The sequence below is a fragment of the Dipteris shenzhenensis genome, chromosome 25, assembly GCF_047967505.1.
Source record: "Dipteris shenzhenensis isolate YYH24624 ecotype China chromosome 25, Dip_SZ_1.0, whole genome shotgun sequence".
Taxonomy (NCBI): Eukaryota; Viridiplantae; Streptophyta; class Polypodiopsida; order Gleicheniales; family Dipteridaceae; genus Dipteris; species Dipteris shenzhenensis.
The window spans coordinates 5217849-5237743 of record NC_141620.1 but is presented as its reverse complement, the minus strand read 5'-3'; the positions used below and the strand labels follow the sequence as shown (position 1 = coordinate 5237743).

The 19895-nt window shown below is 44.6% G+C and overlaps 2 protein-coding genes across 3 annotated transcripts in view; one reads left to right on the top strand and one right to left on the bottom strand.

The window, feature by feature from the left end:
* Window positions 1-13559, bottom strand: part of LOC147885349 (uncharacterized) — a 36263-nt gene extending 22704 nt beyond the window's left edge. For both annotated transcript variants that reach the window (XM_087396900.1, XM_087396899.1), the window contains exons 1-6: window positions 13303-13559; window positions 13154-13223; window positions 13004-13071; window positions 11953-12014; window positions 11034-11115; window positions 10603-10836 (exon numbers count right to left, since the gene is read on the bottom strand). In XM_087396900.1, the coding sequence (XP_087253026.1) occupies window positions 10603-10836; window positions 11034-11115; window positions 11953-12014; window positions 13004-13071; window positions 13154-13223; window positions 13303-13419 (633 nt within the window). In that variant the 5' untranslated portion in view covers window positions 13420-13559. The remainder of the gene's footprint in view (window positions 1-10602; window positions 10837-11033; window positions 11116-11952; window positions 12015-13003; window positions 13072-13153; window positions 13224-13302) is intronic.
* A 3220-nt stretch (window positions 13560-16779) lies between these two features.
* Window positions 16780-18983, top strand: LOC147885348 (ADP/ATP translocase-like). The gene is made up of 4 exons (XM_087396898.1): window positions 16780-17406; window positions 17516-18006; window positions 18136-18513; window positions 18606-18983. Exons 1-4 carry the CDS (start codon window positions 17403-17405, stop codon window positions 18906-18908), a joined length of 1176 nt encoding a protein of 391 aa, XP_087253024.1. The 5' UTR covers window positions 16780-17402; the 3' UTR covers window positions 18909-18983.
* The last annotated feature ends 912 nt before the right edge of the window (window positions 18984-19895 follow it).

Here is a 19895-nt window from a genome sequence, read left to right as displayed (position 1 = left end):
AAGATAAGGCTTGCCCAGCCTATAAATGAGGCCATGTACTTGCTATGATTAATCAATCTATCAACATCAGTTCGTGCCTCAGCTCTTGTCTCTAACCTGTGATTGAGTGTCTCTCACCCTCTCCCCATTTTCAACACAACTAACCTGACCCAAACCTACTAACTAACTCTCTGGAACTAACCTAACCAAACCTACTAACCCCGATAAAACTAACCTAGGAATTAATCAAGACCTAAGTCTAAGGTTTATATGCAGGAAGGCGACGGTGATGGTGGTGCGACGGACAATGGGGCAGACGCAGCACATGGGTGCTGCGTATTTGGGGTAGAGGGCAGCACATGGGCGTGGCATCAATAGAACAAGTAGGACGGGTGGCTCAAGGAGTCACAGGAGTCAAGGATGTCATGGTGTCGAACGGGAGAGGTCAGCGACGACTTTGACGAGCAGCTTGGGACGATGGGAATCATAGGAGTCGCGGGTGAAGGCCTCACGTGGCATTTTTCTAATGCACTCCTGGTAGGCAAGTCAATCGGTTGAGATAGTTGTGATGTTGGCAAGTCGTCCATTCACGTCAAGGCACACTTGCCTCTGTAAGCATATAGCAAAAGAGGCAGGTCTCGTTCACCTTATGAGCATCCGAATGTAGGCCTTTGAGACTTAATGGCCTTTCCCGGATTGAAACAATTTCTGGCATAGATACCCATCGCTTATAGTTAGCTCCTATGTCTCTCACGAAGTTGGTCATTGTGTGGGCCATTGTGGCTGCAGCCGCTCGAGTCCTCTATTGCTCGCGGCTTGTTTGTGTTGGGACTTGTTTGCGTAGCTTGTTGCTTCTCTAAGCTACATTGTGTGGGCTTGGACGGCAGCACGTTGTGTCAAGGTGCTTTCTCAAGATAGACATCGGTCCGGATGATGGGTCGAATGAAAGGTGGAAGCGGGGGAGGCAAAGGCCAGGGTCGAGGGAGGCAAACGCTAGGGTCGGAGCTTTGATACCAATGCAATGAAGGAGACAAGGGGCAGATTGGAGGAGGGAGGGATAAGAAGAGGGAGAGGAAGAAGGAAATAGAAGTGTGGAAAGGGGGAAGAGGGAAAGGAAGAGAGAGATTGGGAGAGAAGGGAAAAGGAAAGAGAGAGAGAGAGAGAGAGAGAGAGAGATTCTAGGGAGCATGTATGTAAGGTGCCACCCCTTGGCCCCTTAGCCAAATCCTGAGCTAGCTCGGACGCGCCTCATATCCATGCCAAAACCCAACATGAGCCATCCTCCAACATCCGGATCAAATGCCGTGCTCGTCTCCTCAAGATGATCCCCACGACAAGGTCGCCGAGCTCCCACTCTCATGAGTCGCACAGCCCGAAGCAACCGCACCCTCTTGCGGTTGTGCCAAGAGCGTCTACGTTAGTAGTCCAACATCCACGACAATCAGGGTCCAAGCCAACCATGAGGACCTCCTCGACTAGCTTGTACTCCTCCGCATCTTTGGCCCATAACCTTTCATCCATGCTCTCTGCAAGCCACCAACGTCCAGTGCGCTCGTAGCCAGCCTCTCCGCGAGTCTGCACTTCCGAGACCCCTTGGCTTTCTTCCCAAAATTGCTTTTACTAGCAGCCTTCCAGCCCAAGCTAATGTGCTAGGATCGAAGAGTTCTTCGCAACGGCGTACGTCTCGCCTCAAAAGGAGTCCGGACGACCAAGAAACATCCATTTCCATGAGCAGCCCGTAGCCATGCTAGAACCTCAACAGGCGCCCCACGGGTGTGTGCGGTGCGTGCTATGCATGCCAGTCCGCCTGGCCTCACTCCCCTTCACCTCTCGTTCTGTGCTCTCAAGCCCACCCACGTTCCGGTGTGTGCATGTGCAACGCTCACGAGAGACCATCATGTCAAATACCAACGTTATTCATCATATGTACAAGAGGTCGGCACTGTGCCTTTGAGGGAGCACCACCTCCCATATACTCTCTACCGTCCTAGTGAGTTCATATCCTCATGAACTTATTTCAAGTGCCGTGTAAATTTATACAAGGGTCCGGGCCGTCGTTATCAACCGTCGCACTAGTTGTCCCCTTTATACTCACCTGCTACTCTAGTCTAGACTAGCATATACATCCAATTTACAACATTTACAGATGCGTTTACAAATGGTGGTTCGATAGCTCATTCTGAAGCCAAATCTCCACCGTGCGGCCCGAAGATGTGTGTTGAGATTAATTGAGTCCGTTTCTCAATCAACCTCGTGGTACCTTCGCTTGCCCATGCGCAACTCCACGTTGTCCATTGTCATGGTTCTCCCAACCAAGAATGGCAGATTCCCCCGCCGTGTCTTTCCATTGTTTATCCGCATAATGCAACTCCGCGTTGCCATCTTCATGATTAAGCTTGTGACGCAACTCCACATTGCTCATACCACCATTACCAATACCGACTTACCCCTTGGTTCCGCTTCATTGGAATTGACCTGTTGGAGGTGCCTCTTGCATCTCGCCTACGCTTCGATGTTTTGAGTGAAGATCGATACACATCGCCTTGTGTACTTATCGCCATCTCATTCATGCCCGCGCTACGCCTTTGTCCGTTGAGTTTAGATTTGACGCCATTGAACATGCTCTTCGCATCCCTCGCGTCCTCGCTCATCCCAGCTACGTTGTCGTCGTGCACTGCTCACATAGCTACTGACCTCCACATCTTCGCTCCAGTTTGCAATAGCCTCTCTGACCTTGGTCCTTCCGCGTCACGTACCATTTTCCCCTGATCCTTGCTTCCCCTTTGCCATTTGGAGTGGTACCCGTCTTGCGCTTACATCCTCGCTTGCGCCTCTGGATATGTTCCACTCATTGTCCGATCACCTCCCACTTGAGCCCTGCTCGTGTCTCCTCATGCTCGCGTGCTAACGACATCCGTTGCCCCTTTTGACGTCATCCCTATCCTGACATCCAGTGACCTTTGCCCTTGCCAACCAGGTGTTCGCCCATAACACTCCCTTGAACAATGCGCCCATCACACTGCTTTTGAAAACGTGATGTTCGATCCATAGCCTTGACCATCATCAACCAATCATACGTCTAAAATATCCCCTCGACCTCGATGCACCCATCACACTAATCCTTAGAAACTCCCATCCGTATGTGGCAATGGCTCCAATCAATTGCCCGTAACTCTCTCGAAAATCCATCGCGCTCGTCTCGCGACTTGGCCCTCGAAGAGAATCTCCCACATTTGTGCATCTGCGGCACCTTGGTCTTGAGATCGCTCTTCTTTGATCCATGCACCTATCTCGCGACTTGATGCTTGAAGACAAAATTTCCCACATCCGTGCGTACGTCGCACCTTGGTCTTGAAAACGTATCCACCTCGGTTCTCGCCATGGCGCCTTTCCCATGACTCTCCCCAAGGTCTTCGCCTAGTGCCCGAAGCCTCCCGCATCCAACACGGTTGGATGCCCCGAACTATGCTCTGATACCAAGTGTAAGGTGCCACCCCCTAGCCCCTTAGTCGAATCTCGAGCTAGCTCGCACACGCCTCATATCCATGCCAAAACCCAACATGAGCCGTCCTCCAACGTCCAGATCTCACATGCCGTGCCCACCTCCTCAAGACAATCCCCACGACAAGGTCGCCGAGCTCCCACTCTCATGAGTCGCAAAAATCGAAGCAACCGCACCCTCTTGTGGTTGTGCCACGAGCGTCTACGTTAGTAGTCCAACATCCACGACAATCACGGTCCAAGCCAACCATGAGGACCTCCTCGACTAGCTCGTTCTCGTCCGCATCTTTGGCCCATAACCTTTCATCCATGCTCTCCACGAGCCTCCAATGTCCAGTGCGCTTATAGCCAGCCTCTCCGCGAGTCTGCACTTCTGAGACCCCCTTGGCTTTCTTCCCAAAACTGCTTTTACTAGCAGCCTTCCAGCCCAAGCTAATGTGCTAGGATCAAAGAGCCGCTCGTGCTCTTCACAACGACGTACGTCTCACCTCAAACGGAGTCCGGACGACTAAGAAACGTCCATTTTCGTGAGCAGCCCATAGCCATGCTAGAACCTCAATAGGCGCCCCAGGGGTGTGCACGGTGCGTGCTGTGCATGCCAGTCCGTCTGGCCTCACTCCCCTTCACCTCTCGTTCCATGCTCTCAAGCCCACCCACGTTCCGGTGTGTGCATGTGCAACGCTCACGAGAGACCATCACGTCAAATACCAACGTTATTCATCATATGTACAAGAGATCGAGGGAGCACCACCTCCCATATAATGTAGGAGGAAGGAGGTGGGAGTAGATAGAATTAGATGTCACATCAAACATCAGTACAAAGGGTGGGGAGGTGGACTTACATAGTTTCCTACACACAATCTCCTTTTTACCCTCTCTAGGCCTGAACATCCCCTAGAGGAATTATCCTAACCCTCACTAACTTGGCCCAATCTTCGCCTTCATTACAACTCCCCCAGTCACTGAGACTGTGGGTGAATTTGTTTGATCCAGAAGGGGAAGAAGGGGGGGGATATAGATTATACATTTGGTAGTAAAATATGATCATCTTGCTGGATGTTGATTATAAGATCTTAGCGAAGATCTTGAGCTTGCTACCATGGCCCCATCTTGCCTAACACCATACATGACATGCAAACAGGTTTTGTTCAGGAGCATGGTAGCTTGGACAACATCTGGGAGGCAATTGGAATGGGCTTAGGAGGAGTCTCAACCTATCTAAATCCTTCTCTTGGATTTTGATAAGGCTTCTGACGGGGTGGAGTGAACTGGCGTCAACTTATGATTGGATGGCTTAACATCAGTAGTTTGAGAATGCACATCCTCATCTTGAGATGTCAGTAAAGTAATGTCCTTAGTGAGTTTCTCATGCTCCACCTTCAATGCTTTTGGAATTCTTTTAGCGTAAACTTGAGCTTGATGTAGAGATTTCCTCTATAAGGACCTAGACTTAGTCTACCAAGGACATAGTGAACCTCTTACACTATAAGGATCTAAGTTTCTACATCAAGCTCGAGCTTGATGTACAGACATAGTCTTTAAGGCCTCCTGAGCCTCATACTTCAAAATTACTCATCAGTACCCAAGAGATTCTAAGATCATTTAAAACCCCAGTGGGAGCTTTGCTTACCAAGTTATTTTTATTTTTTGTTTTTTGCATTTACTCATAATTTTGCTTAAAGTCAAAAAATTTCCCCTTGTTTTCTAGAGAAAAGAATTTTCTAAGAAGGCTTGGGAAAAACCAGCCATACAAACGAGTTATTCGCAAGGCTAAAGAGAACAGCCAACCAATTCTCAAAGAACCTAGCTCAATTCCTTGGGAAATCTCTAAAATAGGGGCCAATAACTAGGGTGGAGGACTATACACCCAACGAATGCCTCGCTCAGTGGATACATAGAAGACACCTGTAGGCCAATCCTTGCAAAGACACACTTGCCTCTCAGCAGTTGTCAGAGATCACGCTCCCATATGCCGCACAAGGTATAAATAATGTCTTGCTAGATGGCAAAAAGGGTGGCTGCTAGGGAAAACTATTGCCTCCCATCACCAAACTGCAGCAATGGGCAACCTAAATGTTCCAAGCAGTGATACTATTTGTCTTCCAAAAGCTGTCCTCTGGCAATGACACAAGGTGCTGTCACGAAGGAGGAGTTGTGTTGTGTGCCTCTATCCAAAAGACCCAACGACCTTGCATCGTGCAAATCGCTGAAGTCGGTTCGATGGAGAAGGCATGACCCCCCTCCGTCAACCATACCCCAAGTGAAGTCTCCTTGCATCCTTTGTGTCCTGGCTATCCTAAGGGCCCCCTGCCAAATCCTCTACGTTATAGGACAGCTCCAAAGACAATGCGGGATCCTCTCCATATCTCTATTCATGCAGCCGTGGCACCTCCCATAACGTGCATTTGCTCTAGCCAAGGACCGATGGGTAATCCTCCATGGGCAACCATCTAAAAGAAATATGTAATCTTTTTGGCTTACGGCTAGTCCACGAGTGTGACCGAAATTTGGAGATGACCAGTGTCACTCTCTTGAGTAAGTACAGGCGAGGGGAAGCCGAAGTATCACCATACACAACCCTATACCTAAACATCAAGAGGAGGCCAAAGCGTCACTATACACAACCCTATATCCAAACATCATGGTCGACCCGCAAGAAAGTTCTCCTTGTTGCGAATTTCAACTGGCCACAGGCACGAGTCAAGTATCAATTCTGGGTTTTCGTGATGATTCTATCTTACTACCATATGTTGACCTAGATGAGGCAAGTACGTCTCGAGTTTCTACAGACACGCAAGCCCCAATCACATCATATGGACATGCATACTTGGACATGGGCAAAACACATGATCTTATCATCTATACTGCTCTGGATCGATTGCCCTCCTTGAGTGGATTCACTAGTTTCCCATGGGGAGGAAGGTGGGCGGGGCCTCCAACATAGTTGACTACGTCATGGGATGCCCTGCCTTCATCTCAAATATCACCGACTTCTTTGTCTCAAAGCCCCTTTTGCAAAGGGCCAGTAAGAACTATGGCATTGTCATCACGAAGATCATATACTAGGCATCTGTATCCATCAGAAATCACTCTAAAACCTGAAGTGGCAATTGCTGAAATTGAAATCAAGTTAACTTCAATTCCAGGCACAAAAAGAACATTTGTCAAAGTGACAGGATGGCTTGAAATGGATGTGGGCTGCACATCTCCAATTCCTTTTACAGCATAGGAAGCATTATTAGCACATGTGACAATCCTCCCTCGAGGTGCATTAGCTAAGGAATGAAACAACTGTTTGCAAGATGTGACGTGCTTGGAAGCACCACTATCAAAATACCAAGACTGAGCATCATTAGCAGTAAAGAATGCATCAACTTTGGAGGGATCAAAGGAGCAATGGACAGCCCATGCCCAATCATCCTGGAGAGCATGTGCATGTGAGGCATCTGCTGGCTCGTGGGATTCAATTGCATGTGAGGCATTGACTGTCAATCATGCTTTCTTTTTCTCCGAAGCAATGCGCTTCCTGCATTCTGAAATTTCATGCCCTGGCTTGCGACAATAGTTGCATCTTTTCTTCTTTGACTTATCTGCTGTATTTTTAGATGCATTGGAGGAATTGCCACCGTTAGGCGCATATTTAGGCTTGCCCATAGGCTTGGAAGTCTTGCCTTTTCCTGTCTACTGTGAAGCAAATGCATGATCAAGAATAGTAGCTTGCCTATTAGCACGACTTTGCTCTTCCTGCAAAAACAAAGTGACTAACTAATCAAAGGAGTAGTGGTCTGGATTACCCATGGCCACTAGTCGAAGGGTTGTATGAAACCCTTGATATGTATCTGGCAGCCCATTCAATGTGGTACTGACAAGCTAAGAATTTGGCACCACCTCATCAATATTGGCAAGTTGTTCCATGAGGTCCTTGACCTTTGTCAAGTATGCATCCATAGAGTCACCTTCATTCATGCTGACTTCCTACAATTGCCTTCTTAAATATCCAACACATGCCTCATTGCGAATCTGATAAAGAGAAGCCAATCTGTCCCAAGCATCCTTTGCTGTCCTGCATGACCAGATGTGTGGAATAATGATTCTCTTGCATGATAAAGCAATATAGGAATGTGCATTTGCATCTCTTGCATCCCATCTTGTTTGTTCCTGAGTTGGAGGAGCAGCAACAGGGGTGCTAGAGGATAAAGCATCAGGAGGAGTACCCTTTGCAAAGGGACCAGCAGTAGGGGCAGCCACTATAGCATTGGCTGGCCTCAGATGAACCCCAAAAACAATGTTCCAAAAATGCCTTCCAACAAGAATATGTTTCATGAGATAAGACCACATGGGATAGTTGGTGCCATCCAACTTATCATCTTCACGAAGAATGCCAAATAAATCATGATTGTTGCCAACCATTGCAAATGGGACAAGTCCAAAAGCACTGACAAAGTGACCCGAAAGATAGCCTCAAGGCTTGCAACTGCAAAAAATAGGACTTGCTGTCCAAATCTGAACAAGCCCCAAAATAAGCTGTAATTTGCAAACGTGATCAAATGGCCTGCAATTTCTTGCCAAATTCACTGCAAATCTAAAAGTGTTGTGCAATCTGCCTACAATAGACCCAAAAGCCCCAATTTGTAGAGCAAAACTGAGCCAAAAATGGGGCGAATTCAGGGAAAGCCCCAAATTGTCTGCAAATCTGCAATCTACCTGCAAAATCGTAGCCCGAATGCAAAAGCCCCAAATGTCACCAAAAAATTGAAGATCTGTTGCAATGTCTGCTCCAGACGGGTACGGAATGTACGGGCGCTAAAGTATGAAAATGTACGAAAATCGAAACTGTGCAAAATTTCGTATAATTGTACGGGCAGTTATATACCTAGATGAATCCAGGAACATTCCCAAACTCATCCTCTAAAAACACAACATAGTGCAGTTTCAATCTCATGATAGTCACTCAAAAGGTTGAAAACCATAAACTCCATCATGCATAGCAGGTACTAGCTACTATGACATCCCCACTGACGTCATCAACGCCCAACAATGGGTGTAGACCATAGTATAAAAATATGCTCTCACACATACAAATCCACACACCCACACATACTTAAGCATCCATTTATACCAAGTCTTCGTACTGAGTTTTGTCGGCACTCCGGAGGTGAAGGGCAGACTCAGCCATGATGAAGGCTAGCACTAAAGGAGAAGGCTAATCAAAAGGTAGTCCAAATTCTCTTCATTCAAGCTACAACTGCTTGTGAAGTCTAAACATTTTCATTTTAGTCTCTCCCCAACGAGCATCTAAATCTAAATCTAGCTGATAGGGCAACCCACCATTTAAGATAGAAAGAATTATCACAATACCAGTAGGCCGCAACTTGGACGAAAACTTCACAAGGTGAAATTTGCATGTCCGCTAATACGGCAGAAGCATATACCTAGATGAATCCAGGAACATTCCCAAACTCATCCTCTAAAAACACAACATAGTGCAGTTTCAATCTCATGATAGTCACTCACAAGGTTGAAAACCATTAACTCCATCATGCATAGCAGGGACTAGCTACTATGACATCCCCACTGACGTCATCAGCGCCCAACAGTGGGTGTAGACCATAGTATAAAAATATGCTCTCACACATACAAATCCACACACCCACACATACTTGAGCATCCATTTATACAAAGTCTTCGTACTGAGTTTCTGTCGGCACTCCAAAGGTGAAGGGCAGACTTAGCCATGGTGAAGGCTAGCACTAAAGGAGAAAGCTAACCAAAAGGTAGTCCAAAATCTCTTCATTCAAGCTACAACTGCTTGTGAAGTCTAAACATTTTCATTTTAGTCTCTCCCCAGCGAGCATCTAAATCTAAACCTAGCTGATAGGGCAACGCACCATTTAAGATAGAAAGAATTATCACAATACCAACAAGCCGCAACTTGTATGGGCAGTACGGAAATCCGTACAACTGTACGGACAGGTTCTAACGTGCTGTACAAACAGAAAAAAATCCCTGGTAGTTGACGCGCCGTACAAAAATCCGTACGACTGTATGAAATCGTACGGACAGCAGGTCAGGAGGTCGCATTGAAGCTATGCGGGACATCCGGTAGCTGAGCTTGACAATGGAGCTGAAGTGCGGGAGTTGGAGCTGGAAGCAAAAAGCTAGGAGTAGGGAGCAGGTCCAAGAAGGAATTGCTCTGATACCATTGTAGGCTCACGGAAGCAAAAGGATGCACAAGAGTGGAGCAAGAAGTGGAAGCTGTCACATCAACTAGTAGAATGAAAATGAAAGTACAAAGTACTACAAAAGAGAACCCTAGGACCTAGTGTCCTAGAGGTACCACTAGTACTAGGTGTCATAAGACACTAAAAGTAGTAGGTGACCTAAGTGCCAATAACTAAAGCTACATGTCACATACCAGGGCCCAAAGGGCATCAATACGACCGGGAGAAGATGGCCTAGAACATGCACGCAAACCATATGACATTCCCCAACAGCCATCTCCTGGCCTCTCGCACTTGCTCGATCCTACCTCTTGCACTCTTTTCATAGCCAGTGGTGTCAAGCACGCAGCCTTGAAGCTTCATAATGCCGAGCAAAAGATCATGAGGGCTTATGCACTAAATTTATCGCATATGAAATAAATAATATGGCCCCGATCTTAGCAAATCTCTTTAATGAAACGGTTTGCCTGGGCTTCCCTCACGCTAACTGTCCATCACTCCCATTCACAAGGCAAGGGACCCCACTAAAAAACTCTAGAACCATTATGATAGAGTATGTCATGTCCAAGCTTTATGCAACAATACTCGACACAGAGGTTAGCTGGCTTGGAGAGATCTTTGAGGAAGGTGGCAATGAGAAAGCATTAACCACCAATGGTAAAGTTAGAAAAGGCAGCCACCGCAACACAGTTTTGATCATGAAGAGGCTGATAAGCAAAAAATGATGCATATCAAATGTTGCCGCAATTTATTCCCACGTCGGTCTTCAAGTATTCGTCAAAGTAAAAGTTGAAACTCTGCTACCATAACTCAAACAATATAAATCCGTTATCATTCTCGTCAGTAAGGGAGTAAACCTTTAAAGTTTTTCATAGTGGCAATTTGAATCAAGAATCATTACCTCACCAAAGTAGTTTGGATGTCGAGACCACCGCCAAAGGCCACTGTCACACCACTTTCCTCTATTTGCAGAATTATTCTTGAATGCCAACTTCTGCTGGTCTGCAATTGCTTCAATTGTGAAGCCTAGTGCCCATAGTGCCCACCCGATAATATCTACTGCATGAACAGGTGGATTTCTGCTACTTGCATTGACGACCGTGACTGGAAGGCTTACAGTCCACACCCAAACAGCCTGTTCTCCATAAAAACACAGGACTAGTCATTAATTCTGTCTTGAAGCCAGTGCACTATGCAAAGAATGATTGTAATGGGTGCATAGTCCTGTTATTTTTATCTGATGTTTAAGAGAGACTATTGTAGATGCACCCAGCTTTTCCATTGATTTACTTTCAATACAACCAAATTGTCAACCAAGGGTACTGAGCACACCTGAATAACCCAAAAGATAGCAAATTTCAAAAGGTTTTCTCGTTTATCATCAAAGCGTCGATCCTCGCCCCATTGCAGTATTCTATGAAACAACACACAATTAACAAAGTCTCTCTTAGATCCTCTTGCTTGGCTTTTGGTGAGACAAGATGACAGATGACCCCTGAAGCTGTATGACTTTCAGATTCTTGAGTCCTCGTCTTGTCTGCAAGCATTTGATATCATTAATGACTGAATCTTCTGGTGATGTTGATGCGTGCATATTTTATCATGTTGACAACTTCTGTTTACAAAAGAGAATCACAGACAAGCACCTTACAGCCTAAGTTGATGAAAGACTTTGCTGGAGATATGATACATCAATTTCCACAACCTATTTGACTTGCAATTGGTGCCTAGAAGACATTGGATGGTATTATGATAAAAGTATCATTACATACTCATGTTAAAGGATTGTGACATAACCCTGCTGTTGTAATGCTCTAGTAAATTAAAATAAGAAAAATTACAGCAACACGTGTGCTTGAAGGGAAAATTTTACCATGACCTTGAGGCCTTAGACCCAAATCTTCTAAAGGTTTCAGGAATTCACAATGTCTTCTACAAAAACTTTCAAGTAGTTCACTTGATGCATTCAACGTTCTTGCCCACAAGGAAACTAGTCCAAAAACATAGCTGTGAGATGCATAGATCAAGGTGCAAGGAAGACTATGCTCATCCACCACATGTCTCAATGCTTTGATTAACAGCAAAGACAAGAAGTAGTCTTTCTTTACACCTTGTTCTTTAAAGCATCGAAGGAACTCGTGATTAAATTATCAGCCAAGCTCAGAAACTCTTAAGTGATGTAATAGTAATGTGGTTGCACAAGCGTTGAAAAAACATGATAAAATTGATACTGAAACCATATTTCACATACCTGAGGAGCAAAAAAAGTCCCAGACGAAGACTCCATGCCACTACAAAAAGAGTCAAGACAATCTGCGAAGAACCATGACACATTAGACCTTTGCAAACATGAATCATGTTCCTAAGGATGAAGTAACACGTTTGGAAGCATTTCTCTTGCAAAGGTCTCGCAAACAAGTCTATTTAGTGGGCTAATAATGTGCTAGGTAGTTCTCACAGTCGGCTACTGCTATGGAGTTCAATGAGCTGCTCTTTTTTTTCATTCTTTCTAATAAAATAATCCATTATCATGGCGTCTTTCCATCGTGGAGGTACATCAAATAAGTATCTGCATTTGATCTCCAGTTTTATTGCTGAAATCCACATGACGTTGGAGGCATCCCAACTGAAAGTTCACATGGTGCTTTTACACGTTTTTCGGGTAAAATAACTTTAAAATCTCTGTGCAAAAAGTTTTAGTGGTGTAAATAGGTTCGCTGTGGCTGGTCTCTGGTTTTTAATGGTTCATTCATGGCTTCCTTCAGGTTAGATTTTTCAAGATGAATGGTCTCTAATTGCTGCCTCCCCATTACTAAAAAGAAAGCTGTAGATGATCTATCCTTCTTGGAGTCGTTCCAGATAATATTGCCTTTATGAGTCGTCAAGTTATAGACTAGAACCATCTGATCACAGGATGGAACTTCACTTGTCCAGCTATATCATTACGGAACGAGGAAGTACTTCTCCTCAATATATTTCTTTAGACAATTCTACGCAATACCTTGACAACGCTGACAAAGTGTGCGCAAATAGTGGTCTGTTTGTCAAGAGGGAAGGTCATAAGACCGATCGGACATTAGCTCTCGCGATAAAAAGTGAAATATTCATTCCAGCAGACTCCAATGCTACATTACGGAAGATGAATCATGATTGCTATTAGAATGCATAATCAAAAAATCGACCTCCTGTGCACATGCCGTAACCGACGCCACATATGACTAAAATTGAATTTCAATGCCACGAGCTAACCGCATATAAAGTGACAATGAGGACTAACGGAAACAGGATAGCTACATATATACCTGTCTGAAATACCAAGAGCCGTGCAAAATAGCAGTGAGGAGAGCTAGAACCAAAAAATTAGTGCTGCCTGCCGTCAAAGCACCGTAAGTTGGACCATGAACGAAAGAAGCTGCAACTGCGCCAGGGAAAAAGTGAGGAAGAGCCTATACCTGCGAAGTCGGTCACTTTGTCGAATTTAAGAGTTGCAGCGATGATGAAGAACGCGAATTGGTACAGAACCTGTCCAAGAAGGTAAGATGGTGAAACCAGGAAGGTGGGAAGTGGCAAGAGGAAAAAAGATGGGAGAGAGACTACTCACAGTAACGATGGCGGTAATGGCAAGGTAGTGGCTATCCAGCACATGAGTCATGGTCTCCAAACAAAGTGGAGAGTGGAAAGATAACTGATGAAGCAACCACAACAACAACTCCTTCATATTGGAAATCTTACAGATGAGGACACGCTTGACCAATCACCACAGCAAAGGATCCCTTCTCTCAAACACGCTTGGCATTTGCCTTGCTTCCACTCCTCCACGTCCTCTCTCTTTTGCCTCCCATTCATTAAGTCATCCCTACTTTAACACTCTCCCCTTGCTCATATCGCCATGCATCTCTCCACCACACACTTCTCAAACATCCCTTCACAATGGTGCATGTGCTATGGCATAAGTCATCTCGCTATCTGTTCTACCTATCACCCATGGACACGTTTTTAACATGTGGCAGCTTGGAGGACAAGATCAGGTGCCACCCTTGGACTCTTTGGAATATCGCTACCTCTTGGATTACACTCTTGGACTCTTTTAGACTCATGAACCATAGAGTCTTCAATTACCACCGGCTGTTTAACTACCACCCTTGAACTACCACAAGCTCTTGGACTAACATGCTTAAACTCTTAGACTCCTTGGACTATGCCACTTGCCACCCTTGGATTCTTGTACCATTCACTACCTCTTAAATTACCACCCTTCGCAGATTCATCAACTACCACAAGCTATTGGACTACTACACACATACACATTTGCATACATGTTTAGAACACGCATATACACATGTATACCTCGATGTATACATGCATACAAAAACACATACATGTTCATAGTGGTTGTGGTAAGAGTTTGCAAAATCCTGGAATGTGGGTCATGCAAACTCATTTCCTTTATGCTCTTCGTATTGCATAACCATCTCATAAGAATGCAATGCACCTTCCCTAGTGCAAGTCACCGAGAGGCCAAGATTTACAACCCTATAGTGTTTAATCATGTCAAACAAACTATTCAAGTATGCACAAAGCAGGGTGCAAGTATGTACCACACCCCATCCCAAGGATGCATGAGACCTAAGGAAAGGGAGCAAGTATGCCCCCCTACCCCAACCCTTTTCATGTCCAACCATGGGAGCAAGACTAGTGTAAATATCAAAAGACCACTGTGCTACATTAGCAAATGGATTTGAGTTTGAGGTTTCTTCATGATTTAAAAAAAGTCAAACTAGAATATCTAATGTTCATACCATTATTACATTGACGTGAAAGATTGGTCAATTTGATTAAATCTACTATTCTCAAATGGTTTTTTGGGTCACATGCATATACTTTGGTTATTTATTGCAAGTAGATTGTAGGGGCTTCAAAAAAATTCTCAATAATATTGAGAATATAAAATGGGTTGGGGAATATCTATGCGATCTAGACAAGATCTTGAACTTCCACAAAGGAACGTACTATCGAATGGATGCATATAGAATTTGAATATGGATGGATCCTATCCAATTGGAGGCTAGTACTAGCGCAAATCATCTTGTTATCTACAAATCTACAACTTGATTGAATGGAATGGAAAGTATATATCCAATTCTATGTGGTAAAGTCTTAGCCATGCAAATATTTTAAGGAGATTTTTAGTTAAACTCTTTACAATAATTGGCTTGTTGTATCTTTGAAAACAGACTAGTGACCTAGTAAGTGACCAAAACTAAAGTTAATTGGACAGTTTTTTAGTAAGTGAGAAATTGAGTCTATGCTCTAATAATCTTGAACTTATTGGGCAAACAATACGGATAGATCATACTAGAGAATATGACAAGGACATAGGCTCATGTTGACCACAACGGGCCCACACATATAAGAAGCATACATATCTATGACAAGGACATAGTCTCATGTTGCCCACAACTTCGGAAAGGGCCCATGTTGACATAGTCTCATGTTGACCATAACTTGGGAAAGGGCCCACACATATAAGACAAGGGTGAGCTGAGACTTCTGCTAATCACCAGACTTTCTTTCAAGGTCATCACCTAACCCAAATCATTTAGGATCCCTTTGACTTGGGTAGCTCATGGCTCAGCTGGCCATCACTTACTATTTTCAATGTGGGTTAAGGGCTTGTGGCCCATCTTTCTCAGCCAAGTTTGTATATGGTCTTTTCTGGGCTTGACCACCCGTTTAATACATACTTTTTTTTTGTGGGGACAAAAAGAAAAGGGTGAGCTAAAGGTTCTATGTTGGGTTGTGATTTCCAAAAGGTGATCTCAATCTTTGATTGAGTGGAATTGCAATCTGGTGGAGTCACGTACAAGGGGCTGTCATAATTTTGTATTTATCAATGATAAAATGGCATGCTAGATAGCAACGACAAGTGCTTGATATGAGAATGATCTATAAATCTAAAGATTGAAACAAGCATCATTATTTGCATCTTTACCATTTGCATTTGATGATCATCATCACAAGTGCAAATGTCGATAAATTCATATGATTCGTAAACATACGAACAGTAAAGAATGTGGTGGTCTTTGAAAATGACGAGGGCATATTTAATAAAAGTCTAAAGCCATTTTCTTCAGCGAAAGATGTATCTAGATGTGAACTTTTGAGAAGAGTTACACATTCCATGTTATACAATACATTTTTATAGCCAAGCATCACTAGCTCTTGCACTAGTTTAGTGATTTTGATGTTAAAGAAAGAAGTATTTCCTAGCTTAATTTTCAATTTCTTACAAATAAATACTTTAGAAGTCTAGCTCACAATTATTAATGTATTATACACAATGCAAGCATGAGCTCTACAATGTAAATAAATACTTTAAAAGAGCTCACAACTTCTGTAAATGTATAATTAATGTATTATGCACAATGCAAGCATGAGCCCAACAATCGAAGCTCAATGAGCCATCTCTTTCCTTTCCCCCTATTGTATTGTAATTTGAACTTGTGAAAGAAAGCTTGTTGAAGGGAATTTTAATTTTCTTGTTCTAAGCCTACTTGCAAAAAAAGATTCCCCTAATCATATCTGTGATGACCATATTCTATAATGGAAATTCAAAAAAAGATTCTCCTAATCATATTTGTGATGACCATATTCTATAATGGAAATTCATGTTGTATAATTGATATTAAAAGGGAACTTATGAAGAATGTGGACCAATGGAAATGAATAAATTTAAGAGCTTCAAATTGCTAACTCCTTATGACCACAAGTTGGTAGTTTTATTGACTTGAAATACCATCCACACATTTGTGAGTGAGTGGATCTATAGCAAGTCAATTTATATTTGAACATTGCTAACTCCTTATGACCACAAGTTGGTAGTTTTATTGACTTGAAATACCATCCACACATTTGTGAGTGAGTGGATCTATAGCAAGTCAATTGATTCTGAGTGGTCTTTGTCCCCTTTTCTTATGTGTACACATGGAGAAAAGTCTAGAAACATGAAGGAATCATCTTGACACATTTGTACGAGCATTCTGTTGAGAATGTGCAGGTTCTCACTAGGAATGCTTTGGAACACACAATTCCGAGGCTTGAGAATGCCAATGCCCATATTGGTAAACCTTGTCCTCAAAAGAGATAAGCAAAGTAAATTTGTACTTCAAGTTGAATGGGAATGGCGCTCCGAGGACTATTCCACTGGTAGAGCTCTCTATAAGAGCTTTCCCCCCGCCCCTCCATCCTTTCTCTCCCCTGCCATTCCGGTTACCTCGTTCCCTTTGATGGCTATGATCACCTGAGCTGCGTTGAGCAACGCGCACAAAAGAAGAGAGAGAGAGAGAGAGAGAGAGAGAGAGAGGGTCTTGAGCTGGGGCTCATTCATGTTACTGCACCAGCTATGACATTAGCTGCAGCAGCACTACCGGCAAGGCCTTGGGCAGCGCAACATCTGCTGGCGTTGCTAGTGCGCTGCATCGTGCCAAGATGATCAATTCTTGACATCTCAGAATGGCTTCCTGTGATTGATGCGTTTTCCATGACAATTGTCTTGATGCGTTTGCCATGAGAATTGTCCACTCTTGACCGTCAAACGACGACTGGCAGTAGCTTTGAGATTATGGACGTAGCTTTCTCTATCTTGAAGCGCCCAAGGAAGCTAATATAGAAATCTCTACAGTTTTGCAAACTGAATTAGAAATGGGTAAGCCTTCTCTATATGTTTCAATTTGGTTGCGCTTAGCATCTGCGTCTTCTAATTGCCAGAAAAGAAGTACGACGCGTGCTTAGCTAAGCTGCTCTCACTTTTGCAGGTAGGGAGATGCAGGTCGAGAGCTCAGGTTGGCATGCTTTTCGCTCAAGGAACTTCTCGTCTAAGGACTCCTCGCATCGAAACGCTAAGACGTGCAGTCATGCACTCGATCCCAGCTGCAGCAGTATGGTTGCAACTTATAATCTGTTCCGAAAGGTAGAGCATTCCATATTCAGGAAATTGGAGGTGCAGACCTCCGTAAAATTGTGTGCGCCAGGGTTGATTGGGTCCCCCTACGAAAGTCAGACACATATGTTCATAACGGATTTCTTCATGGGAGGAATATCGGCCGCGGTGTCCAAGACTGCGTCGGCTCCGATCGAGAGAGTGAAGCTTTTGATTCAAAATCAGGGAGAAATGATGAAAACGGGCCGGCTCGCGGAGCCATACAAAGGGATCGGCCATTGCTTCGCCAAGATCGCTAAGGAAGAGGGCGTTCTTTCTCTGTGGAGAGGCAACCTCGCCAACGTCATCCGCTACTTCCCCACACAGGTAAAGAGCAAATGATCATGCCATTTTGTTCTCACACATCTACAGTATAGAGCAGCGACCCACTCTTCTCCTCCATCAATCCATGCGTAGAACTAGCTTTGTGAAGCTGGCTCCGGGTTTCTTGCGCAGGCTTTCAATTTCGCATTCAAGGACTACTTCCATGTCCTCTTTGGCTTCCAAAAAGACACAGACGGCTATTGGAAATGGTTTGCAGGGAATTTGGCCGCTGGCGGAGCTGCAGGGGCGGCTTCATCCCTCTTTGTTTATTCGCTTGACTACGCGCGTACTCGTTTGGCCGCCGACGCCAAGGACATGGCGCCAGCAGCGTCCCAGCAACGCCAATTCAGCGGCCTGCTTGATGTGTACAGAAAAACTCTCAAATCCGATGGCATCACTGGTCTCTACCGTGGCTTTAATGCGTCCGTCGTGGGCATCGTCGTGTACAGAGGCCTCTACTTCGGAATCTATGACTCTCTCAAGCCAGTCGTTCTCGTTGGATCTCTTGAGGTACAGCGACAAATCCATGTCGCTTTTTTGCAGAGTGCTAAATGGCATCGAAGAGTAAATTGATTCATACCGATTGGCTGAACTGTTTGCAGGGAAACTTTGTGGCGAGTTTCATGCTGGGATGGGCGGTAACAACCTTCGCTGGTTATATCGCCTATCCGTTAGACACGATTCGAAGGAGGATGATGATGACGTCGGGGGAGGTGGCCAAGTATCCGAGCACGCTGGATGCATTCCGTCAGATCATGAAGAAGGAGGGAGCGAGGGCACTGTTCAAGGGAGCTGGAGCCAACGTGCTGCTGGGGCTTGCAGGAGCGGGGGTGCTGGCGGGATACGACCAACTCCAACTACTGGTTCTGGGTAGATCGGTAGCGACGGCTCATGCAGCGCACTAACGGCAGCTCATGGGATTGATGGATTGGATAGGCTTGGTGAAGGCCTGAGGTGCTTGGCGTTGAAATCATAGGGAGTCGGGAACGCTGGCGTTGATCTGTTCTGTTGCTCTTGTCGAAACCAACAGTTATCCTCTAAAGTCACAAACTGTCAAACAACAACAAGGGTAGCAAATACGTCATTAATAATTGGAATTTCATTACCCTTACGCAATCTCATGCACAACTCCTCTCCTCCAATCGCGTTGTCGCTACAACAATTATTTGTACGAAAGTCGTTTACCAATAATTGCACCAAATGTGGTTTTGGATGAACCTTTTGGACCTAGTCAGTGCTGAATAGAATAGATAGGTGCCCATGACATTCAAAAATCAGCATTTCAATTAATGGGAGGGAGCGAGATGAGGAATTAATGTAAGCCTTTTGAAGCAATTAAGCGTGACGGCCAATTAAGCTAAGGAAGATGGGGTTGATTAATCAAAGCTTGGGTGGTTGCCTCTCAAACCTTCCTTCACCCCTATATCTCCCCTTCCTCTCTCTCGCTTTGCGCCTTCCCTCCTCCTCCCCCCCCCTCACTCTCTCTCTCTCTCTCTCTCTCTACATGCTCAATACATTCTTTACATACCATAATGCATGCATACATATCCACATTCCATGCATTGAACGAGAGCCTACACCCCCTCATGCCTTTTGGATTGGTATCCCCTAGTAGTTTACCCTTATCCTATGAGAAAGTGGAGCAGGTAGGCCTTTCATTTTCATTTGCTAGTTACTGTGTGCCATTGAGCTCTTTCATGGATCATCCAACAATAGAATTGGAAGCTTTGTGTGGTAAAATCAGAAGTGCATAATATTACTACTGTGAGAGAAAGCTTCCTACTTGGTTTGACTGGTAGCTTTACTCTTAGCTTTCATTGTGTGCTTCATGACAATTGTAAAGAAACTCATCTAACATACTAGGACAAAAAAAAGAGCATAACAAATTAATA

Coding starts and splice junctions, on each gene's coding strand:
- LOC147885348 (XM_087396898.1), top strand. Junction 18,007..18,135: donor TCCGCTACTTCCCCACACAG/GTAAAGAGCAAA, acceptor TTTCTTGCGCAG/GCTTTCAATTTCGCATTCAA. Junction 18,514..18,605: donor TTCTCGTTGGATCTCTTGAG/GTACAGCGACAA, acceptor AACTGTTTGCAG/GGAAACTTTGTGGCGAGTTT.